The following is a 24,975-nucleotide window of genomic DNA, read 5'->3' on the forward strand; positions in this document are numbered from 1 at the left end:
TGGATCTTCAAGAGAGGTCTGTGGTAATAACGTTTTTGTAGTCATGTGTCTTACTGTGTGACTGCAAACTACAAAGTGGTCTTTGGTCCTGGATCCAGACTCATTGTGGAGTCCGGTGAGTTCAACAGTGGTTCCACACTTTTAGTGTGACTCTCAAATCTGGTCTTGGTGGTTTGGGGTCCATTTGTGGGAATCTTCATAGCTCAATTTAGTAATAACTGATGTGGCTTAGTCACTGTCTGTAGTGGCCTCAGTGGTCTTCAGCCCCTGTCTTTCAGGCACTGGTTCTCTTCTACTGGTCTCAGGGGAAGTCTTGGTGTTTTTGTTGTAACACGTCTTACAGTGTGACTGATGGCTCTGGAAGACTGGTCTTTGGTCCTGGATCCAGACTGACCGTAGAGGCCCGTGAGTTTTTTTTCAGATGATGTGATTCTCATTCTATTTACTCTGTTTTTGCTGGTCCAGAGTCTTTGTGGACCGGTTTTGATTCCTGAGGCATCTATGTTTTTTTATTTACCAGTTCTCGCCGTGTGTCCGGAACAAGATCCTCAAAACCGAACTTAAGTTCTGAATGCAGACTTACCGTGTGGTACATGATATGGTTCAAGTTCTCAATGAGTTAGACATGCTCGTAATCTTGGGTCGGATATTTAACTGGTCCTGGCCCTTTGGTGATTCAGGTGTCTCTAGTCCCACGTATTTGTATTTTATAAACCCAGTAGTCTGGACTGGTTGACCTGTGATGGTCTTCATTTGGTGCTCAGAGGTCTTGGTTTTTTTTTGGCATGGCCTGTGTCACAGTGTGTCAGACACTGGCTACAAACTGGTCTTTGGTCCTGGATCCAGACTGACTGTGGAGGCCCGTGAGTTACTTACTCATTTTTCAGACCGCGTGGTTCAAATTCAACATCTCTCAAAAACAGCTGAAGATCTGTGTTTAGTATTAATCTGTTAAATCTGGTCTCGGTGGTTTGAGGTCCAAGTCAAGTCGTAAGTCTGGTCTTCATGCTCAGGGTAGTCTTAAGTTTATTGCGCTTTTTGACTGTTTGGTGTAGGTCTTCAGGTCAGTCTAGTCCAATGGTTGGGTGGTTTAGGTCGCATCTGGACCTTGGTAGACTCTGTGAAGTGATCTTCTCTTGGTGGTCTGAGGTGTTTTTGTTGTACTGGCTCTCACAGTGTGTCTGGATTTGGAGTAAAAACACTGATCTTTGGTTCTGGATCAAAACTGATCGTGGAGGCCCGTGAGTTACTCAGTCATATCATTTACAACATGGTACTGGTTCTCTCACTGGTTCCAAACTATCTTTTATTGTGGTCTGGAGTCCTGGTGGTGTGGTTCTCCTCCTTCGGGTCTCAGGACACCGGGGTCCTGGTGCTCTTGCTGTTTTTGTTGTAACATGTCTTACAGTGTGTATGGCGGTGGAGATAGAAGGCTGGTCTTCGGTCCCGGATCCAGACTAACCGTAGAGGCCCGTGAGTTCTTCAGTGGTTTGTTCACATGACAAAGTTCTGATTCTGGTTTGCTCTACATTTGCTTGGAGTCTGATTTTCCCATCTGATAGTGAAGTCTTGTCTTGGTGGTCTGAGCTTCAAGTCTAGTGGCTGGAGTCTTGATGTTTTTGTCAGCAGATTTTTCACAGTGTGATGGGCACAAATGGAAGAGTGGTCTTTGGTTCTGGATCCAGACTGACTGTGGAGTCTGGTGAGTTGCAGATGTCATTCTGATGCAAGTGCAAATATAAAGTCTGGTCTGTTTGTGAGAACTCAGGATTGACTTCAGTTTTCCGTGGCAGTGACTGGTCTGAGGAGGTCTTGGTGCTCCATGTCTAGTCCGTGAAGTTTAGAGTGAAAATTGTCTGGACCTTTTTTAACTCGGTAATGTTGTCTTCTCTTAGTCTGAGATCTAGTGGTTTTTGTTGTACTAGGTCTCACAGTGTGTCTGGAACTGGAATAAGAAAATTAATCTTCGGCTCTGGATCCAGACTGACTGTGGAGGCCTGTGAGTTACTCGGTCATATTTTAGATTACGTGGTACAGCTTCGCCTTCTAGTTCCACACAATCTTTTATTGTGGTCTGAAGTCTTAGTGGTGCGGTGGTCTCTGGAAAAGTCTTACTCAGTCTTCATTCCACATAGTCTGAAATCTAGTAGTCTTGCTGTTCCTGAGGGGTCTGTGGTCCTGACCATCGAGTTCAGTGAGTACCTACAGGCAAAATGGATCTGGTTCTGGAAATGGTCCCCATGGTGCCTCTGATGACAGTAGACAGTCTGAAGTGTGGTGGTTCTGCCCCTGCAGGTCTTGGGACTTCAGGATCTTTCTGACCTCAGTGTTTTTGCCGGGACATATCTTACTGTGTGAATGTCGGTGCAACAAGACTGGTCTTTGGTCCTGGATCCAGACTGATCGTGGAGCCCTGTGAGTGTCTCAGTCATATTGCACAAGAGGTGGTTCAGGATCTTCTTTTTGTTCCACTTAGTCTCTTACAGTGGTCTGGAGTTCTGGTGGTCTAAGTGTGGTGGATTACTGTCTGTGGACCGGGTTCTTGCTCGGTCTTCAAGAGAGGTCTGTGGTAATAACGTTTTTGTAGTCATGTGTCTTACTGTGTGACTGGAAATAACAAAGTGGTCTTTGGTCCTGGATCCAGACTCATTGTGGAGTCCGGTAAGTTCTACAGTGGTTCCACACTTTTAGTGTGACTCTCAAATCTGGTCTTGTCTGTAGGGGTCTTCATAGCTCGAGGCAGGATTAATGACACGGCTTAGTCACTGTCTGTAGAGGCATCTATGGTCTTCAGCCCCTGTCTCTCAAGCGTTGGTCCTCTTCTACTGATCTCAGTGGAGGTCTTGGTGTTTTTGTTGTAGCACGTCTTACAGTGTGAATAACGCCTTTGGAAGACTGGTTTTTGGTCCTGGATCCAGACTTACCGTAGAGGCCTGTGAGTTTTTTTTCATATGATGTGATTCTCATTGTATTTTTTCTTTTTTTTTTGCTGGTCCAGAGTATTTGTGGGCCAGTTCTGATTCCAGAGACTTGTCTGAGGATGTTTTTTTTATTTACCAGTTCTCGCATTGTGTCCAGAACACGATCCACAAAACTGAACTTGAGTTCTGGATGCAAACTTACCATGGGGTATATGACATGGTTTATAGTTCTCTTAGTTATGTTAGTCATGTTTGTAATCTTGGGTCAGATATTTAACTGGTCCTGGCCCTTTGGTGATTCAGGTCTCTCTAGTCCCACATATTCGTATTTTATAAACCCAGTAGTCTGGACTGGTTAACCTCTGATGGTCTTCATTTGGTGCTCAGAGGTCTTGGGTTTTTTTTTGTTGTGGTCTGTATCACAGTGCGTCAGAGATTGGATACAAATTGGTCTTTGGTCCTGGATCCAGACTGACTGTGGAGGCCCGTGAGTCACTTACTGATTTTTCAGACCGCGTGGTTCAAATTCAACATCTCTCAAAAACAGCTGAAGATCTGAGTTTAGTATTTATCGGTAAAATCAGGTCTTGGTGGTTTGAGGTCCAAGTCAAGTGGACTATTGACTTTTTGTCAAAGTCTTAAGTCTGGTCTTCGTGCTCAAGGTAGGCTTAAGTTTACTGTGCCTTTGACTGTTCTGTGGAGGTCTTAAGGTCAGTCTAGTCCAATGTCTGGGTGGTTTAGTTTAGGTCGCATCTAGACCTTGGTTGACTCTGTGACGTGGTCCTCTCTTGGTGGTCTGTAGTGTTTTTGTTGTACTGGCTCTCACAGTGTGTCTGGATTTGGAGTTCAAAAACTGATCTTTGGTTCTGGAACCAGACTGACTGTGGAGTCCCGTGAGTTTCTCTGTCCAATTGTTGTCGTGTGGTGGTCTGGAGTCTGTTTCCCAGGGTCTTAGTCTTCAGTCCAGTTATTATGAGAACTTGTTCTCGTTCCTCCTGAGTCGTCTATGGTCAAGATGTTTTTGCTTTTGTGTGTTTCACTGTGTGTCTGGACTCGAGCTGTCTTTTGGTTCTGGATCCAGACTGACCGTCGAGTCAAGTGAGTTCCTCAGAGTTTCTACAGACAACATAGTTCCAGTCCTCATGGTCAGAAACCAGGGTGCTTCTGGTGTGGTAGTCAGGTAGTCGGGTAGTTGGGTCCACCTACCAATCTCAGGACCTAATGTGGTCTTTGTGGCTTTGGTTTTTGTTGTGGCATGTCCTACAGTGCGTCTGAATATGGAGCTACAATACCGGTCTTTGGTTCTGGATCCAGATTGTCCGTAGAGGCCGGTGAGTTCCTCAATGAATTTTCAGACAGCATAGCTCTGGTTCTGATTTGCTGTATGTTTGCTCCGAGTCTGACGGTAGTATCGATTGGTAAAATCTGGACTTGGTGGTCTGAGTTCTGCGGACTTGATGTTTTTGTTGCCAGATTTTTCACAGTGTGACTAACTATGGAAGAGTGGTCTTTGGTTCTGGATCCAGGCTGACTGTGGAGGCCCGTGAGTCACTTACTGATTTTTCAGACCGCGTGGTTCAAATTCAACATCTCTCAAAAACAGCTGAAGATCTGAGTTTAGTATTTATCGGTAAAATCAGGTCTTGGTGGTTTGAGGTCCAAGTCAAGTGGTCTATTGACTGTGTGTCAAAGTCTTAAGTCTGGTCTTCGTGCTCAGGGTAGGCTTAAGTTTACTGTGTCTTCGACTATTCTGTGGAGGTCTTAAGGTCAGTCTAGTCCAATGTCTGGGTGGTTTAGTTTAGGTCGCATGGAGTCTGTTTCCCAGGGTCTTAGTCTTCAGTCCAGTTATTCTGATAACTTGTTCTCGTTCCTCCTGAGTTGTCTATGGTCAAGATGTTTTTGCTTTTGTGTGTTTCACTGTGTGTCTGGACTCAAGCTGTCTTTTGGTTCTGGATCCAGACTGACCGTCGAGTCAAGTGAGTTCCTCAGAGTTTCTACAGACAACATAGTTCCAGTCCTCATGGTCAGAAATGGTCAGGTGCATCTGGTGTGGTAGTCAGGTAGTCGGGTAGTTGGGTCCTCCTACCAATCTCAGGACCTAATGTGGTCTCTGTGGCTTTGGTTTTTGTTGTGGAATGTCCTACAGTGTGTCTGAATATGGAGCTAGAATACTGGTCTTTGGTTCTGGATCCAGACTGTCCGTAGAGGCTGGTAAGTTCCTCATTGAATTTTCAGACGGCATAGCTCTGGTTCTGACGGTAGTATCGATTGGTAAAATCTGGACTTGGTGGTCTGAGTTCTGTGGACTTGATGTTTTTGTTGCCAGATTTTTCACAGTCTGACTAACTATGGAAAAGTGGTCTTTGGTTCTGGATCCAGGCTGACTGTGGAGTCCGGTGAGTCTTTGGTTCTGGTTTTAAACAGTTTCAGTGCCACTCCTCGGGCTGCTCTTGGTGGTCAGTATGTGAGGGGTCTCAGCGCTTCACATCTGAGTCGGCATGGTCTTCTGAGGTCTTCTGAGGTCTTCGTTTTTTTTGCATCACGGGGTCTCACAGTGTGTCAGGAACTGGTTCATTGAAACTGCTCTTCGGTTCTGGATCCAGACTGTCTGTGGAGGACCGTGAGTTTCTTTGTTAAATTGTTGCTGACATGGTCCTGATTGTAGAGTTCTCTATGATATATTTGAGTCTGATTTTATCTCTCAGTGGTAAAATCTAGACTTGGTGGTCTGAGGTCTGTAGACATGATGATTTTGTCGTCAGAATTTTCACAGTGTGACTGATGGGCATGGAACACTGGTCTTTGGTTCTGGATCCAGGCTGACTGTGGAGTCCGGTGAGTCTCCAACAACAGGTGGTACAGTGTCTGGAGGGGGGCCGTCGTCAGATTCCGGAGTCTGGTCATGGGGGTCTGTTTGTAATAAACGTTTGTGCTCAGGGTCTGTGGAGGTCGTGGTGTGACAGATCAGTCAAGTCTGTCTGCTGGGTAGTTCACATTGTTGAACCGTTAATGTGGTGGCAATGAGGTGTTTTTGTTGTACTGGGTCTAACAGTGTGTATGGGAATGCAATAGACAGACTGGTCTTTGGTCCCGGATCCAGACTGACTGTGCAGTCTCGTGAGTATCTCAGTCACATTGTAGACGACTTGCTTCTGGTTCTCTGTCCCATCTTTCATTGTGGTCTAGAGTTCTGGTGGTGTCTGTATTCTGGGATCTTTATTTGAAGTATTCTGGGGTCCGGGTCTGGGCCTGAGTGGTCATTGGTCATAATGTTATTTGCAGTGACATGTTTTACTGTGTGCTAGGAAACATACTGGTCCTAGGTCCTAGTTCCAGACTGACTGTTTGGTCCAGTGAGTTGCTCAGTGGTTTTCCCAACATTGTTGTACTGGTTCTGATTCTGGTTTATTCTGGTTACGCTTTGTGTCAGATTTAAGTTTAAGGTGGTCTTGGCGGTCCTAGGTCCGCGTCCAGTCGCTGGAGTCTTGATGTTTTTGTTGCCTGATTTTTCACAGTGTGAATGTTGGGATTGGAAGACTCGTCTTTGGTTCTGGAGTCAGACTTACCGTGGAGGCCGGTGAGTCAGAGACTAATGTTCTGGTCTCAAGTTGTCCAGGGTCTTCTGTGTTTCACCGTTATGTTTCTTGCAGTTTGAACGTTGTTGGTTTGAGAGTGGTCTTTTGACCTGGATTTTAAAAAAAACATGGTCTTGGTTTTGGGCAGTTTAAGAGTGATTCTTTAGTCTGGTGTTCGTGCTCTGGGGTCATTTTGTGAGAGGCCTTAGTATTTCGGGGTCTGCCGAACAGTTGGTGCTTTCGGTCTGTTTGTCCAACTCCCTTTGTGTATTCTGGACTGCAGATCTGGACCTGGTAATGTGGTCTTTTCTAGATGGTGTCTGGAAATGTATTCGCCAAACTGGTCTTTGGTTCTGGATGCAGAATGATCGTGCGGGCCCGTGAGTTTCTCTGTCACACTGTAGATATATTGTATTGCCTATGTTCTCCTGCTCCTCCACTGTGCTTCGGAGTCCTGATGGTCTAGGTGTGGTGGTCTCAGGCATATGTTCTGGATTCTTACTCAGACAAACTGTTCCAGGGTCTGAGCAGTCTGCATTCTTGCTCTTCTTCAGTGGACTGTGGTCATAATGATTTAGTTGTCAGGAGGTTCACTGTGTGCTTGGAAACTAACCTCCTGGATCTACACTGACTGTAGAGTCCAGTGAGTTCCTCTGCGGTTCTGGTCATAATCAGTGTTAGGGTGACTCTGAAGTCTGGTCTCCATGGTCTATGTGCTTCTGGTGTAGTAGTCTGAAGTGTAGCAGTTCTCTGCCTACAGGTCTCAGGACAGGGTTTTTCTGGACTGGTGTTTTTGTTGTAACATCTCTTACTGTGTGTATTATGGTGGATCTGACAGACTGGTCTTTGGTCCTGGATCCCGACTGATCGTGGACGCCCGTGAGTTTTTCAGTGTTTATTTTCACATAACCCAGTTGTGGTTCTGGTTCTGATTAGCGCTTCCTTAGCTTTGAGTCTGATTTATGTATAAATGGTAAAATCTTGTCTTGGTTTCCTGAGGTCTGGGTCAAGTGGTCCGGAATGTTTTTGTCGCTAGATTTTTCACCGTGAGAATGACGTGACTGGAATCTTGTTCTTTGGTTCTGGATCGAGATTGACTGTGGAGCCCGGTGAGTTAAATGACATGGTCCCACTAGTCTCAGGTTCTACACAAGGTCAGTTTGGTTGACCAATAAGGTCTTTGCACCTGGATCAAGACCGACGTTTATGGTCTTCTCCTCGGGTCTGAGGTCATGGTGTTTTTGTTGTGATGGGTCTCACACTGTGTCTATGACTGGATCACTCAAATTGTACTTTGGTCCAGGAGCCAGACTGACCGTAGAATCCAGTGAGTTCCTCAGTGATTTTTCACATGGATGTGGTTCTGGTCCTGTATCTGTTCTGTATCCGTCTGTAAGTTGACATCAAGAGTCGAGTCTTGGCAGTTTGTGATCCAGGTCCAGTAGTCTGGAGTCTTGATGTTTCTGTCAGGAGAGTTTTCACAGTGAGACTGGCGGGCTTGAAAGACTGGTCTTTGGTTCTGGATCCAGACTGACTGTGGAGTCTGGTGAGTCAACATGGTTCCATTTTTAACAGTTTTCATGCAAATCTTTAGTCTGGTCGCTGTAGCATGGTTTCAGTTCATGAGAAGGTCTTAGCCTGGGTCCTAGTATTTTCTGGTGGAAAGGTCTGTGGAGGTTTAAGTGCTTCTGGTCTATCTAGTTGGATTTTTGCACAGATTACAGTCCAACTAGTCTGTACCGTAGTTAACTTGGTAATGTATAGTTGGTGAGGTTTTGGTGTTTTTGTCGTACCGGGTCTCACAGTGCGTTTGGAATTGGATTCAGCAAGCTTATCTTTGGTCCTGGATCCAGACTAACTGTGGAGGCCCGTAAGTCAGATTGTAGACGACTTGGTTCTTTACTGTCTTTTATAGAGGACATATTCATAAGTTATCTGGGGACTGGGTAGGCTTGGATCCTCCTGTTATCTGTGGTCATAATGTTTTTGCAGTCTTCTCTTGGTGGTCTTGGTGTTTTTGTTGTACCAGGTCTCACAGTGTGACTCAATCTGGATTTAGCAAACTGATCTTTGGTCCTGGATCCCGACTCACCGTGGAGGCCTGTGAGTTTTAAGTCATATTGTAGATGACTTGGTTCTTTACTGTCTTTCGTAGTGGTCTTCTGGAGTTTGGGTTACCTTAGATTTTGTTCTACCTGAGTGGTCTGTGGTCATAATGTTTTTGCAGTTAGATAATTAACTGAGTGTCTGGCAGCAAACTAGTCTTTGGTCCTGGATCCAGACTCATCGTGGAGTCCAGTGAGATTCTACAGACGACATGGTTCTGGTTCCAGTCCCGGTGGTCTTTGGGTGTCCGGACTTCAGGGTCTCTGTGGACTTGTTGTTTTTGTTGTAGCGTGTCTTTCAGTGTGTATGACTATGGCTCTGGAAGGCTGGTCATCGGTCCTGGATCCAGACTGACCGTAGAGGCCCGTAAGCTCCTGTAGAGCCCAGTGAGTCTCGCACAACCTCCCAAGCCTCACAAGTCTCATGTTCCACACAAATTCAGGTTTGTCAGTTTGTAGGCGGTCTTGGTGCTCGGGGAACGCTGACGTTTTTTGAGGTACTGACTGGTCTGTGGAGGTCTTGGTGCTCCAGTTCAGTCCAGTCCAACTTTTAAAGTCTGGCTAGTCTGGACTCTGGTAATTCAGTCTTCTCTTGGTGGTCTTGGTGTTTTTGTTGTGCCAGGTCTCACAGTGTGACTCAATCTGGATTTAACAAGCTGGTCTTTGGTTCTGGATCCAGACTGACCGTGGAGGCCCGTGAGTTTTAAGTCATATTGTAGATTCCTGAGTGGTCTGTGGTCATAATGTTTGTGCAGCTACATTATTTACTGTGTGTCTGGAAACAAACTGGTCTTTGGTCTGGGATCCAGACTCATCGTGGAGTCCTGTGAGTTCCTCAGAGATTCTACAGACGATGGTTCTGGTTCCGGTCCCCGTGGTCTTTGGGTCTCCGGACTTCAGCGTCTCTGTGGGCCTGTTGTTTTTGTTGTAGCATGTCTTTCTTTCAGTGTGTATGACTATGGATCTGGAAGGCTGGACATTGGTCCTGGATCCAGACTGACCGTAGAGGCCTGTCAGTTCATAGTGGCTGTGGTTGTGATTCTGGTTCACTCTAGGTTTAAGTTTGAGGTTGTACTATCCAGATGCAAATTCTGGTCTTGTTCTTAAGTGATCTGGAGTCTTCATGTTTTTGTTGCCAGATTTTTCACAGTGAGACTGGTGGAATTGGAAAACTGGTTTTTGGAAGTGGATCCAGAATGACTGTAGAGTCCGGTGAGTCTCAGGAGACGTGGTCCCACAAGTCTCATGTCCTACACTGGCTCAGTTTGAGAGAGGACTTGGCAGTCAGGGGAGGCTAAAGTTTTCTGGGGTAGTGACTGGTCAGTGGAGGTCTTGGTGCTCCAGGTCAGTCTAGTCCAACCTTTAAAGTCTGGACTCTTGTTGAGTAGGTAAACCAGTATTCTCTAGGCGGTGTTTTTGTTGTGCTGGGTCTCACGGTGTGATTGTTGCTGGATCATACAAACTGGTCTTCGTTCCAGGATCCAGACTGACCGTGGAGGCCCGTGAGTTACTCAGTCATTGTGATGTGGTTCCGGTTCTTTTTCATTTTCTGGTTCCACACAAGCTTAATTGTGGTCTGGAGTATGTAGGGGTCTCAGGTCAACGTTCCGGGGTCTCGGTCAGAGTACTCGGGGGGGGTCTGGGTGTTTTTGTTGTGCCTGGTCTAACAGTGTGTCTGGAAATGCATTTGACAAGCTGAACCTTGGTTCTGGATCCAGACTGACCGTGGAGGCCCGTGAGTTTGAATTCGATTTTCAGTAAGTAAAATCTGGTGTTGGTCTGGGCTCAACTGGTCTGGAGGATTTCGTCGTGGCATTGTTTGCAGTGTGACTGATGCTGGGTTGAGGAAAGTGGTCTTTGGTCCTGGATCCAGACTGACCGTTGAGTCCAGTGAGTTCCTCAGTGGTTCTTCAGATGATCTGTTTCTACATCCCTCTGTAATTTGAGTCTTGTTTCGGTGTACATTGGTTGACCTCTGGTCTTGGATGTCCAGGTCCGGGTACAGAGGTCTGGAGACTTGATGTTTTTATTGCCAGATTTTTCGCAGTGAGACTGACGGGACTAGAAGACTGGTCTTAGGTTCAGGATCCAGACTTTCTGTGGAGTCTGGTGAGTCTCAGACGACATGGTTTTGTTTTTTAAAAGTTCTAGTGCAAACCTTAAGTCTGGTCTTGGTGGTCCAACCTGGGTTTATGAATTTGGTCTAGGTCCTGGTGTTTTCAGGTAGCAAGGTCTGTGGAGGTCTTGGTTCTTCTGGCCTCATTGTTCTGACTTCTGAGAAATAAGTGACCAAGTAGTCTGGAGTGTTGTGGACTTCTCTTGGTGAGACTTTGCTGTTTTTGTTGTAGCGGGTTGAACAGTGTGTCTGGAAGTGGATTAAACAAAGTGATCTTTGGTTCTGGATCCAGACTGACCGTGGAGGCCCGTGAGTTCCAAGTCATACTGACACTGACAGTGTGGTTCTGGCTCTGGATCTCTCTATGTGAGCTGTTTAATTTAAGAATCAAAGTCAAATCTAGTGTTGGGTCCAACTGGACTGGAGTCTCCGGGATTTTGTTGTGACATTGTTTGCAGTGTGAATGTTTTTGGTGGGAAAGTGTTCTTTGGTTCAGGATCCAGACTGACGGTCCAGTCCCGTGAGTTTTTTTTCTTCCTCACAGCTGAGGTGGAACCAGCGACTGGAAGACTCCGGTCCACATCTCTGTGCTTTGGGGTCTCCTGGATCTGATCTGGGCTGCAGTGGTCTCCAGGTCAGAGAAACTGAGCTGGGTCTCATTGTGTTGTCTCTTCTCCACAGGGAATGAGGTGGGACCCTCATTCTTCCGACTGGATGGGGAAAACATGGTAGCTTGTTTGGCCACCGGCTTCACTCGCCACAAAGCTGTCAATGACTCAGACCAGCGTGAACTCTTCGAGTTGACGGATGCAGCCAGGATCACAGGCAGCTCCATGTTCAGTCAGCTGGCTCTGCTGAATGATGCAGACAAGGACAAGTGTGAAGCAGGTGTGGTTCTGCTTGTGACCATGTCTGATGGAACCCCACTCACTCTGCTCTGATTCTTGCAGGCATTGTTATTGAGGATCCCTGTGATGAAGTGGTGGAGACAGGTGAGTCTCTGATCCCCTCTCTGACCCCCAGATGGACCTGAACCATGGGAACATCTCCTGAACCTTGTGTCTCACCAACAGATGAGAAGATGAACTTGACCACCCTGACGCTCCTCGTCCTCAGACTGCTCTTCATCAAGACCCTGGTCTTCAACGTCCTGATGAGTCTGCGCTTCTGGACCAGAGAGTGTGAGGACACGGACACACACACACAAACAAATACTTATGTCTCTATTCTTATGAGGACATAACCCTTTCGCCAGTCTCTCACCCTTAACTTAACCATCCAAAACACATGGCTAACCATAACCAGGACTCTGAACCAAACTGAAACCCAATTACAATGATCCAGTTATTTTGACATTTTCACCCTCAAAACTCTATGAGGACCCGCCAAAACATCCTCATAAAGCAAAATGTCCTCATAAGATCAGTGTCTTGTCAAAGATTGATCCACACAAGAATATTAATACATGTCCACGCACAGGGACACACTTGTATTTCTATCCTTGCGGGGACCACTCATTGACATAACCCTTTCCCCGGCCTCTCACCCTTAACTTAACCATCCAAAACAAATGGTTAAACCAAGACTCTGAACCAAACTTAAACCCAATTATAATGACCCAGTTATTTTGAAGTCTTCCACCTCATATTGAGGCGTGTGGGATCCAGTCAAATGTCCCCACAAAGTGATACTGTCCCGTTTTGTTAAGAATTGGTCACCACAAAGTCAGATAAACAACCTGCACACATACACACATTTATACTGCTATCTTTGTGTTGGACATTTCATTGACTCTCATGCTTTCCCCAGCCTCTCACCCTCACCCTCAACACACTCGCACAACACACACACCGTCTCCTGGACCTCACAAGCTTTTATGTCTTTTTTTTCACAGAAAAAAGGAAGGACATGAAAACTCTGAAGACTGAAGCTTCACCCTCCGTGTGTATATGTGTGTGTTTGACAAGGTTTGCTTTGAAATCAATGTTTTCAATATGATTTTCAATAAATACATTTTCAACCAAGAAAACCAGTTTGTCGTTTGTGTTGTGCAAGTACTGGAGTGTGTTCACAACACTTCCTGTTGCTCTAAAAGTCTGTGATTAAAAGGTCGACTGTGACACATCAGCAACTTCTGGGTTCAGTTCCCGGAGCGAGCCGACTCACACAGGAAGTGGTCCGCGTAAACAGGAAGCGGTCTGTGTGAACTTCGTCAGAGGCGCTCGCTGTTCTGGCGGCAGGAAGTGGAAACAGGTGCAACTCACGTCTGAGAGAAGCAGAGCGGCTGTCAACGCCAACGCACAGCTTCAACGCGGCCGACAGTCACGCAGCAACATGAACACTCGGCAGCCCAGAAAATAAAAGTTTATTTCAATCTCCTCCAAGACACTGCTGATGTGACATATAACATATAACAGTCTATAATATCACATGGCTTCTTTATTGTCATGCAGTTCAGTCAACAGTGCGCCTCACATCATACAGAGACTGAGAAGGGACAGAGAGAAGAACAGTAGCTGTGTGTTAGTGTCTGTGTGAGGTCTTTTGTGCTGTGTTGTGAGTTCCTGTCACTTTAGTGTTTGCTTGTGTGTGTGTTTGTTTCTGTCCTTTGTGTGTTGCTGCCCTTCAGTCGCCTCTCAACAATAGTACTGATCAATACACACACTGTCAACAAGATGCTAACACACACACACACGCACACACACATATATATATATATATATATAGTCAACAATAGTACTGATCAATACACACACTGTCAACAAGATGCTAACACACACACATATATATATATGTATATATATATATATATAGTCAACAATAGTACTGATCAATACACAACACCGTAACACAAACAATAACGCACAGTCTGCACTTATACACAGACATTCAACAGCAACATCGTAAACACAAACACTGAGCTACACAGAAAACACATGCAGTTTACACACAAAATAGGCAACGTAAACAAAACAAAAAACAAAAAACAATGAGACAGATTCATTCATTTCTATCTGGTCTCCTTTGTCTACACAATTCTCTGCTGCCATTTTAGTCACTTACTGTGAGCACCATTTTATCAGACATTGTAGAGACACAGAAGATCAGTTGTTCTCTGCCCATTATTCTCCCTTTGCCTTACTCCGCCTCGAACACTAGACACATATATGCTGCTCATGCTCTTTGGGTTTTCAGTGGTCCTTTCCGAAACATTCAGTCTTCCCTTGCGTCTCCAATGAGTCCTGACTAGCTCCTGACCTCTGAAGTCCTCTAGCAGTTCTAACTTCTTTCCACTCCCTTTTCAGTCCTCTCACTTCCTGTCTTCAGATCCTGCAAGTACATTTTACATGACCCACATTGATATCATTTATATACAGCATTGAACATTCTGGATCCCAGAACTGAGCCTTGAGGCACTCCACATTCTGTCCCCCTCTTTCTTGATCTAATATTTTCCACCTCCACATACTGTTGCCTCATTTTAGATCCAGAAATATTCCTATTGTATAGCTTTATTTGGTGGACTGCTGCAGTTGTATCATCAGTGTGGTCGATCTGTGTATGACTCAGAGGATTTTCTTTTTCTGAGCATGTACCTAGTCTTCATACAAACAGTTTTTACAGAGACACAGGTCTGTAACTACTCGGATTTTCTTTGTCAACTACACTGTGAAGCGGGTGTGACCTTTGTGACCTTCGGATCAGGAGATGTAACTGTTAGAGAGGTTGCAGATGTGTGTCTTAGCCTCACAGTTCGTTTCACCAAGCTCATGTCGATGCTGTTGCTGTCCACAGACGTCTTGTTCTCGAAACTTGACACCACACTCCGAATGCACTTGCTTTGCTCATGGACATGGATCTTCCCACACCAGCTTTCCACCTTTTATCCTGTGTCTGCGCTTGGTTAGTGAAGAAAAGTGAAAAAAAAATCCATGATGTTCTGTTGTCTTCGATATTAGCGCCTCCAGTGTGAATCCAATTTGAGTCTTCTATTTTTTTCAATTCCAATATTCTGTCTGTTTAGTCCTTCTTTCCACTTTTCCTAATATCCATCAGTTTGTTTTTGAATTTTTAAAATCTCTTTCCGTCCTCTGTTTAGTTTTGATCCCTGCAGAGGCTGTCTCTTTCTGCAGGCCTCATCAGAACTCACCAGTTCACAATATCTTTCAATAACTTAATAATAAATATAATTTATGTTGTTTTTCTAAATTAACTTCCAGCTGTAGAGCTTCTCAAAAGTTGCCAATTCCATCCTCAGCTTTCCTTCTTCTCATACTTCGGTTCCTGCTCAGGCCTCAGTCATGAATACCAGACAATGAAATTCATATTATGGTTGCACTAGTCGCAGTTATTCTCATGGGTTTGGTGAAGTAGTCCTCTACTGTGGAGAGTATCCAGGAAGTTAAAGCTCCTGTGGTGAGTTGACTCTTGAAGCAGGTCTAAATTGAAGAAGTTATTCTGAAGTTGGTGCATTGTGTCATCTATTATTTGACCCTGGAGTTCTGTACTCACTGTGCACTGGAGCCTGCTTACCTTTAAGTTCTTTGCTGACGATTGTGCACTTTGAACACATCTAAAAACATTCTTAATAAACACAACAATGACAAAACAAAATCACTGACATTTACCCACAACTTGACATAAAAGTCTTCAAAGACTAAGAAGAAATGTGGACTGCACTGAACGTCATGTATCAGAATCAGTTTAACATAACGGTGTAGGAAGGAGGTGGAGGTCATTCAAGGTCATGTCAAATGTAACTACAGTGTACTGGTGGAGAAGAACTCATCGATACAGAGCAGCACAGTCACAGTATATTAAAATAAAGATACGTGACTCTGACTCTTTGCAACGTTTGTTATGCAGGAAGTGATCGAGATGGAAAGTTGTGGTTCTTGCTGACAGGAAGCAACATGAGGGCGCCACCGCACAAGTTTCCACCGCCTGATGAGAAGACAGGTGCAGATCAACAGGAAGTGATGTTGTTGTGTTGTTCGGCTCAGCTGCAGATCTGGTTTGGTGACGAGGAAGAGGAGGGGAGATGAAGAGGGGCAGGAAGTTTCATGGTAACAGAGCGCTAGCTACAGTGAGTATCGCCCCCTAGTGGAGGAGTGTGGAAGGACCTTTTCTGGATAATGTCGCCCCCTGGTGGAGGACTGTTGTGGGACCTCGGGAGGACTGTGATGCCCACGGGGGAGGAGTGTGAGAACCTTGGTGTGGAGAGTGTCGCCCCCTGCTGGATGAGTGAGATAGGTTTTTGTGTAGAGAATATGTGTTTGTTGTCACTGTGGGCTGCAGAGCACAGAAGTAGACAGCAGAGTCCGACGGCTGCAGGTCCTGGATCGTGAGTGAAACTGAGGATGATGCTGCATCCAGATGAGCTGAAAACCTTCCATTTGAGAAGTCTGCACGAGCCTTGTAGACCTTCAGGATGAATGTGGGTTGGCTTTGTCTGACTTGTTTGTACCAGAAGAGATAGTCATTGGAGGACAGGGCTGAGGACTTGTACTGGCAGGAGAGAGTCTGTGTGTCTCCTTCAGCTGCAGTCACTTCTTTCTCTGGTTGAAGCACCTCATCTTTTTGTGCTCTGGATCCTGGAGAAGATCAACACAGTCAGAGAAGAACCAGGACACACACACACACTCACACACCGAGACAGGCAGCAGCCAGCAGCACTGAGAAGAACACAGACGTCATGAGTGCAGTGTTGAGTCACTGAGCTCCAGAGAAGATGAAGACTCTCGTCTGCTTCGTCTTCACCATCAAGTTTCTAGATCTCCAGGTGGAGCCTGGTCACAGAGACGCTGCTCCCCTCCTCTGTGGCTCCTCCCAGTGCTCACTGGTCATGTGGCAGCGCAGAGTGACGCCCCCTGGTGGAAGAGTGAGAGAGGTTTTTGTGTAGAGAATAAGTGTTTATTGTCACTGTGGGCTGCAGAGCACAGAAGTACACAGCAGAGTCCGTCACTGCAGCAGACTTGATCTTCAGCTCCATCTGGTTTCTGTCAGCTGTCACTCCAGCAGTCAGGCCTGGACGCATCACTTCTTTTTCCATTGCTAAGTGAAATACCAGATGTTCCAGTGATCCTCCAGGGTGCTGTCGGTACCAGGAGAGGTAGTCCTGGGGAGAAGCAGGAGGAGAGATGGTGCAGGACAGAGTGACATCTCTGCCTTCTTCATATGACTCTTGGACCATGACTGGAGTCAGTCGTCCAACACAGACACCTGCAGGAGGAGAGGAGGTGAGGAGAACCGTCAGTGTCACATATGAAGATCAGTGTGTTGACACTCAGTGCCACTCACCTGATAGAAGGTTCAGAACCATAAAAATGGAGCAGAACCACCTCAGCATGTTGACTGGAGGAGAACTTCCAGACAGTCTGTGTGAACCTTCTCTCTGTGCTGGAGGTCAGCACCTCATCCTCTTCCATCTTCTCCATTACATGTGGTCAGCTGTCGCCCTCTGGTGGCGGGTGTGGATGGTGCAGGTCACTGTGGGCCTCAGAGCACAGAAGTAGACAGAAGAGTCCGTCACTCTAGCAGACTTGATCTTCAGCTCCATCAGGTTCGTTCTGTCCTTCAGCTGAGAAGAAAACCTGGAGTCCAGACAGGCTGCTGACCTTGTGGTCCCTGTTACTGAGATGTAGATCAAGAACTCTGGAGCTGCTCCTGGATCTTGTCGAGACCAGAACAAGTCATCATCAGGTGAGAGTCCAGAGACATTGCAGACGAGAGTCTCCTGGTCCAGTCCAGACCTGGTCCTCCAGAGGACGCAGTCATCCCCAGCTGCCACCTGAAGAAGAGACAGTCTGAGTGTGCGTGTGGACCTGGTTTACTGGTAGTCGTGAGGACAAATTGCAGGAAACACACATGCTTGTGTGGATATTTTTCTTTGTTTGGCCAATTTGGCCGGTCCCCACAAGGTTCAGCCTGAATGTGAGGGTTGAAACTTCAAAATAACTCTGACAATATAATTGGATGTCAGGTTGGTTCAGACTCTTGGTTAAAACTAGCTTGTCGTTTTACATGGTTAAGTTTAGGGTGAGAGGCTGGGGAAAGGGTTATGCCAATGAGAGGTCCCCACAATGTCAACACAGGGATAGAAATGCATGTGTGTATGTGCGTCTCACCTGTCATTGTGAACACAAACATCACCAGCAACAATCTCTGTGAATTCGTCTTCAAACTGAAGCTTCAACACTGATCCACTTCTTTTCACTTGGGCTCCTCCACAATGAGTGATGTCATGTGAACATGTGGCTGCTCAGAGTGTTGCCCCCTGGTGGAGGCAAGAGAGAGGTTTTTGTACAGCTGAGTGTGTGTTTGTTGTCACTGTGGGCTCCAGAGCACAGAAGTAGACAGCAGAGTCCGACTCCTGCAGGTCCTGGATCTTCAGAGAAACTGATGTTGTATTGAGCTCAGCTGAAAACCTTCCTTGAGAGGACTTGCTGCTATATGTGGAGACTCCCAGGGTCAAAGTGGGTCTGTTGTGCTGGACTTGTTTGTACCAGTAGAGATAGTAGTTGACTGATGAGATCGCAAACTTGTACTGACAGGAGAGAGTCTGTGTGTCTCCTTCAGCTGCAGTCACTTCTTTCTCAGGTTGATGCACCTCATCTTTTTGTGCTCTGGATCCTGGAGAAGATCAACACAGTCAGAGAAGAACCAGGACACACACACACACACACACACACACACACCGAGACAGGCAGCAGCCAGCAGCACTGAGAAGAACACAGACGTCATGTGTGCAGTGTTGAGTCACTGAGCTCCAGAGAAGATGAAGACTCTGGCCTGCTTTGTCTTCATCATCAACTTTCTTGATCTTCAGGTGGAGCCTGGTCACAGAGACGCTCCTCCCCTCCTCTGTGGCTCCTCCTACTCTGGACCAGTCAGGTAGCTGCTCAGTGTGTCGCCCCCTGGTGGAGGAGAGAGAGAGGTTTTTGTACAGCTGAGTGTGTGTTTGTTGTCACTGTGGGCCTCAGAGCACAGAAGTAGACAGCAGAGTCCGACTCCTGCAGGTCCTCAATCTTCAGAGAAACTGATGTTGTATTGAGCTCAGCTGAAAACCTTCCTTGAGAGGACTTGCTTCCATGCGTGTAGACCATCAGGATGTATGTGGGTCTGCTGTGCCCGACTTGTTTGTACCAGTGGAGCTCGACATTGGAAGCAACTGACTTGTACTGACAGGAGAGAGTCTGTGTGTCTCCTTCAGCTGCAGTCACTTCTTTGTCTGGTTGAAGCACCTCATTTTTTTGTGCTCTGGATCCTGGAGAAGATCAACACAGTCAGAGAAGAACCAGGACACACACACACACACACTCACAACACACCGAGACAGGCAGCAGCCAGCAGCACTGAGAAGAACACAGACGTCATGTGTGCAGTGTTGAGTCACTGAGCTCCAGAGAAGATGAAGACTCTCGTCTGCTTCGTCTTCATCATCAAGTTTCTAGAACTCCAGGTGGAGCCTGGTCACAGAGACGCTCCTCCCCTCCTCTGTGGCTCCTCTTTGCCTGAACCAGGCATGTGACTGCTCAATGTCGCCTCCTGGTGGAGGAGTGAGAGAGAGGGAGGTTTTTGTACTGCTGAGTGTGTGTTTGTTGTCACTGTGGGCCTCAGAGCACAGAAGTAGACAGCAGAGTCCGTCACTGCAGCAGACTTGATCTTCAGCTCCATTTTGCTTCCATCATCCTTCGCACCAGCAGTCAGGCCAGAGACTGGAGCTTTAACTGTTCCACCACCCTGTAAGTAAGCTGTCAGGAGATCCAGTGATCCTCCAGGGTGCTGTCGGTACCAGGAAAGCTGGTCCCCAGCGGTAGCACGTGGAGAGATGGTGCAGGACAGAGTGACAGCTCTGCCTTCTTCATATGATTCTTGGACCATGGCTGGAGTCAGTCGTCCAACACAGACACCTGCAGGAGGAGAGGAGGTGAGGAGAACCGTCTGTGTCACATCTGAAGATCAATGTGTTGACAGTCAGTGCCACTCACCTGATAGAAGGTTCAAAACCAAAAACATGGAGCAGAACCAGGAGCAGAACCACCTGAGCATGTTGACTGGAGGAGAACTTCCAGACAGTCTGTGTGGACCTTCTCTCTGCTGGAGGTCAGCACCTCATTCTCTTCTATTGTCTCCATCACATGAAGTCAGCTGATACCCTCTGGTGGCAGATGAAGGGTGGGAACTCCGCCCCCTGGTGGAGGAGAGAGAGAGAGGGAGAGGGAGGTTTTCGTACAGCTGAATGTGCGTTTGTTGTCACTGTGGGCCTCAGAGCACAGAAGTAGACAGCAGAGTCCGTCACTGCAGCAGACTTGATCTTCAGCTCCATCTGGTTTCTGTCAGCCGTCACTCCAGCAGTCAGGCCTGGACGCATCAATTCTTTTTCCATTGCTAAGTGAGATACCAGACGTTCCAGTGATCCTCCAGGGTGCTGTCGGAACCAGGTCAGCCGGTCCCGGTCATCAGCCCGTGGAGAGATGGTGCAAGACAGAGTGACAGCTGTGCCTTCTTCATATGACTCTTCGACCATGGTTGGAGTCAGTCGTCCAACACAGACACCTGCAGGAGGAGAGGAGGTGAGGAGAACCGTCTGTGTCACATCTGAAGATCAGTGTGTTGACACTCAGTGCCACTCACCTGATAGAAGGCCCAGAACCACAAACATGGAGCAGAACCACCTCAGCATGTTGACTGGAGGAGAACTTCCAGACAGTCTGTGTGGACCTTCTCTCTGCTGGAGGTCAGCACCTCATCCTCTTCCATCTTCTACATCACCTGAAGTCAACTGTCGCCCTCTAGTGGCGGGTATGGATGGTGCAGGTCACTGTGGGCCTCATCATCAATGAGTTAAATGAGTCTGAGTGAAACATTGTCATTTCATCCTCTGTGACTGTTACTAGTCCTCAGTTCTTTCCAGCTGTGACTGTAACTGCTTTGTTCACTCTGGTCCTCGCTGTTAGTCGAGCAGGTTCTGGTTTCTCTTCCTGGGCTCTCGACTGCTATAAAGTGTGAGTGGTGTCACTACTTTGGACCGGACCATTGTCAGGTCGCCCAGATAAAGTTATGCAGTCATGAGGCTGGTTCTACTCAGAGCTTGAGAGCCAGACTGTGATTCCAGATCCTTCAGTGTGAAACCTGTCCTCACAGAAAATGTGAAACTACATGTTTATATCTAACTGTTACAAATATCTACTTGAAGTTTGATGAGGAATTCAGTTTTTCGTCTCATTCTGAGATGTTTGGCCCAGACCTTCACACACAACAGGATCAGTGATAATGTGGTTCTGATCCGACTCAGCTTCATGTTCCAATTCTGCTGAAAGGATCATGTGACCAAACCTGAGATACTGTGTGGGAGTGTGTGTGTGTAAAGGTTGCAACAGTGACATTATTATTTTACATAATAAATCGGAATGTTTGTTGCTGAAATGATATTTTTTCATTTTCAATTTCTTTGTTAATCAGACGGAATGTGGAGTGCAGCCGGGCTCCAAGGGACAGGCGGAGGTCAGGGTCATCACAAACATTTTGGTTTTGCTTTTTTGTTGTTCTTAACGACAAAGTGTATCAGGAACAGACATCAACACCATTCCTCCTCTGTTGGACTCACGTAGCAAGTGACGCTTTGAAACACTGGGACCAATAAAGACTGTGCCTGATCGGACTACGCCCCTGCAGCACCAAGAGGGTCTTTGTGTGCTGTGTGTTGCCCCCTGGTGGAGGAGTGAGAGAGAGGGAGGTTTTTGTACAGCTGAGTGTGTGTTTGTTGTCACTGTGGGCCTCAGAGCACAGAAGTAGACAGCAGAGTCCGACTCTTGCAGGTCCTGGATCTTCAGAGAAACTGATGTTGTATTGAGCTCAGCTGAAAATCTTCCAGTTGAGGACTTGCTGCTGTATGTGGAGACCACCAGGATGTATGTGGGTCTGCTGTGCCCGACTTGTTTGTACCAGAAGAGATAGTCATTAGTGGACGACGACATTGACTTGTACTGGCAGGAGAGAGTCTGTGTGTCTCCTTCAGCTGCAGTCACTTCTTTGTCTGGTTGAAGCACCTCATCTTTTTGTGCTCTGGATCCTGGAGAAGATCAACACAGTCAGAGAAGAAACAGGACACACACACACACACACACACACACACACACCGAGACAGGCAGCAGCCAGCAGCACTGAGAAGAACACAGACGTCATGAGTGCAGTGTTGAGTCACTGAGCTCCAGAGAAGATGAAGACTCTCGTCTGCTTCATCTTCACCATGAAGTTTCTAGATCTCCAGGTGGAGCCTGGTCACAGAGATGCTCCTCCCCTCCTCTGTGGCTCCTCTCAGCCTGCACTAGTCATTTGACTGCTCAGAGTGTCGCCCCCTGGTGGAGAAGAGAGAGAGAGGTTTTTGTACAGCTGAGTGTGTGTTTGTTGTCACTGTGGGCCTCAGAGCACAGAAGTAGACAGCAGAGTCCGTCACTGCAGCAGACTTGATCTTCAGCTCCATCTGGCTTCCATCATCCTTCGCACCAGCAGTCAGGCCAGAGACTGGAGCTTTAACTGTTCCACCATCCTGAAAGTAAGCTGTCAGGCGATCCAGTGATCCTCCAGGGTGCTGTCGGTACCAGGAGAGCAGGTCCACGGATGTAGCACGTGGAGAGATGGTGCAGGACAGAGTGACATCTCTGCCTTCTTCATATGACTCTTGGACCATGGCTGGAGTCAGTCGTCCAACACAGACCCCTGCAGGAGGAGAGGAGGTGAGGAGAACGATAAGTGTCACATCTGAAGATCAGTGTGTTGACAGTCAGTGCCACTCACCTGATCGGAGGCCCAGAACCACAAACATGGAGCAGAACCACCTGAGCATGTTGACTGGAGGAGAACTTCCAGACAGTCTGTGTGGACCTTCTCTCTGGTGGAGGTCAGCACCTCATCCTCTTCCATCTTCTCCATCATACGAAGTCAACTGTCGCCCTCTGGTGGCGGGTGAGGATGGTGCAGGTCACTGTGGGCCTCAGAGCACAAGAAGTAGACAGCAGAGTCCGTCACTGCAGCAGACTTGATCTTCAGCTCCATCTGGTTCCTTCTGTCCTTCAGCGGAGATGAAAACCTGGAGTCCAGAGAGGCTTCTGACTTTGTGGCCTTGTTTTGGATGTTTCATCATTGGGTGAGAAGCTTGGCTCAGCATTATGTCACTGAGAGGTCCTCACAAAGATAGTGAAAGACGTTTGTGTGTCTTGTGGGGTCTGTGGGAGGGTCAAACTATTGGACTTCTAACCATCAATTATACTGTCCATGGTTATTCTGACTGAACAACGTGAATGATGATGAAATTACTGTGTGGAGCAAATAGGTATTAAATGCTTGAATTTCAAGCAGAAGAGAAATAGAAAAAGAAGAGTTTCGAACCACAAACACACAGCTGCTGGTCATCACCTCCAACATCCACACTGAGGCCATCAGGAGAGTAGGGTGGTCTCATGACTTCTTCTTTCTGCTTGATGTCAAAATGGACCAGTGAGGGGAAGGAGCAGCTGGGGATTCTTCTTGGTCTCAGTCAGAGGGTGGTTATTATGACATGTGATCTCTGGCTGTTTCCCACTCGGGTCAGTACCAGGAGCAGTGCTGGAGTTGGGGCGACGTGACGCCGGAGAGGAACACCACTCACCTTGTCTGCGACGACCAGAAGATGCGAGATCATGGGACTTTGTACCTGAATGTTCCACAGACAGTGGAGCTGGCTTGTAAGAGTGTGGGACCAAACCAGAGTGTTCAGTAGGCCTATGAGAGCTACGATGCCTGGAGAAAGTCACTGAGGATATGAGGAAATATTGAATAAAAATGTGATGTGTAAAGATGTAATCGACTCTCTCAGTAGCACTGTGCATCATGTTGCTCACTCTGAAACCAAACAACAGACCCCCCCCCCCCCCCCCCCCCCCCCCCCCCCCGACTGAGGTGGTTATCTTCACAGACATTCAACCAGTGGAAAAATGTGAAGACAGACAGGAAAATGTAATGAAATCTCATGTTGGGGAGTGTGAGACCCCTTATGAGGGGAGGGAACTCCGCCCCCTGGTGGAGGAGAGAGGTTTTTGTACAGCTGAGTGTGTGTTTGTTGTCACTGTGGGCTCCAGAGCACAGAAGTAGACAGCAGAGTCTGACTCCTGCAGGTCCTGGATCTTCAGAGAAACTGATGTTGTACTGAGTTCAGCTGAAAACCTTCCTTGAGAGGACTTGCTGCCATATGTGGAGACCCCCAGGATGAATGTGGGTCTGCTGTGCCCGACTTGTTTGTACAGGAAGAGATAGTCATTGGAGGACACTGACTTGTACGGAAAGGAGAGAGTCTGTGTGTCTCCTGCAGCTGCAGACACTTCTTTGTCTGGTTGAAGCACCTCATCTTTTTGTGCTCTGGATCCTGGAGAAGATCAACACAGTCAGAGAAGAACCAGGACACACACACACACGCACACACACACACACACACACCGAGACAGGCAGCAGCCAGCAGCACTGAGAAGAACACAGACGTCATGTGTGCAGTGTTGAGTCAGTGAGCTCCAGAGAAGATGAAGACTCTCGTCTGCTTCGTCTTCACCATGAAGTTTCTAGATCTCCAGGTGGAGCCTGGTCACACAGACGCTCCTCCCCTCCTCTGTGGCTCCTCTTTGCCTGAACCAGGCATGTGACTGCTCAATGTCGCCTCCTGGTGGAGAAGAGAGACAGGTTTTTGTACAGCTGAGTGTGTGTTTGTTGTCACTGTGGGCTGCAGAGCACAGAAGTAGACAGCAGAGTCCGTCACTGCAGCAGACTCGATCTTCAGCTCCATCTGGCTTCCATCATCCTTCGCACCAGCAGTCAGGCCAGAGACTGGAGCTTTAACTGTTCCACCACCCTGTAAGTAAGCTGTCAGGAGATCCAGTGATCCTCCAGGGTGCTGTCGGTACCAGGAGAGCGGGTCCCCAGAGACAGCAGGAGGAGAGATGGTGCAGGACAGAGTGACAGCTCTGCCTTCTTCATATGATTCTTGGACCATGGCTGGAGTCAGTCGTCCAACACAGACACCTGCATGAGGAGAGGAGGTGAGGAGAACTGTCAGTGTCACATCTGAAGATCAGTGTGTTGACAGTCAGTGCCACTCACCTGATAGAAGGCCCAGAACCACAAACATGGAGCAGAACCACCTCAGCATGTTGACTGGAGGAGAACTTCCAGACAGTCTGTGTGGACCTTGACTCTGCTGGAGGTCAGCGCCTCATTCTCTTCTATCGTCT

General features: G+C 47.2%; 1 protein-coding gene and 2 gene segments (V, D, J or C); 1 reads left to right on the top strand and 2 right to left on the bottom strand.

Annotated features, from left to right (window-relative positions):
- Positions 1-12,739, top strand: part of LOC128769060 (M1-specific T cell receptor alpha chain-like) — a 28,783-nt gene extending 16,044 nt beyond the window's left edge. For 4 of the 5 annotated variants that reach the window (XM_053882338.1, XM_053882343.1, XM_053882340.1 and 1 more), the window contains 4 exons: positions 11,399-11,605; positions 11,668-11,709; positions 11,791-11,898; positions 12,612-12,739. In XM_053882338.1, coding sequence (XP_053738313.1) covers positions 11,399-11,605; positions 11,668-11,709; positions 11,791-11,898; positions 12,612-12,613 — 359 coding nt within the window. In that variant the 3' untranslated portion in view covers positions 12,614-12,739. Of the gene's footprint in view, positions 1-9,307; positions 9,814-11,398; positions 11,606-11,667; positions 11,710-11,790; positions 11,899-12,611 lie in introns of those variants that run through there. The other variant, XM_053882339.1, reaches the window with a different exon arrangement.
- Positions 12,740-16,553: 3,814 nt separating this feature from the next.
- LOC128769741 (T cell receptor alpha variable 3-like) lies at positions 16,554-17,081 on the bottom strand. The segment is given in 2 exon segments: positions 16,554-16,939; positions 17,018-17,081. Coding segments are annotated over 2 exon segments (435 nt in total).
- Positions 17,082-24,470: 7,389 nt separating this feature from the next.
- LOC128770059 (Ig heavy chain V region MC101-like) lies at positions 24,471-24,908 on the bottom strand (the record flags this gene model as incomplete). The annotated part of the segment is given in 2 exon segments: positions 24,471-24,766; positions 24,845-24,908. Coding segments are annotated over 2 exon segments (345 nt in total), but the record flags the coding sequence as incomplete, so codon positions are not given.
- Between the last annotated feature and the right edge of the window lie 67 nt (positions 24,909-24,975).

The sequence above is a fragment of the Synchiropus splendidus genome, chromosome 13 (genome assembly GCF_027744825.2).
Source record: "Synchiropus splendidus isolate RoL2022-P1 chromosome 13, RoL_Sspl_1.0, whole genome shotgun sequence".
NCBI lineage: Eukaryota > Metazoa > Chordata > Actinopteri > Syngnathiformes > Callionymidae > Synchiropus > Synchiropus splendidus.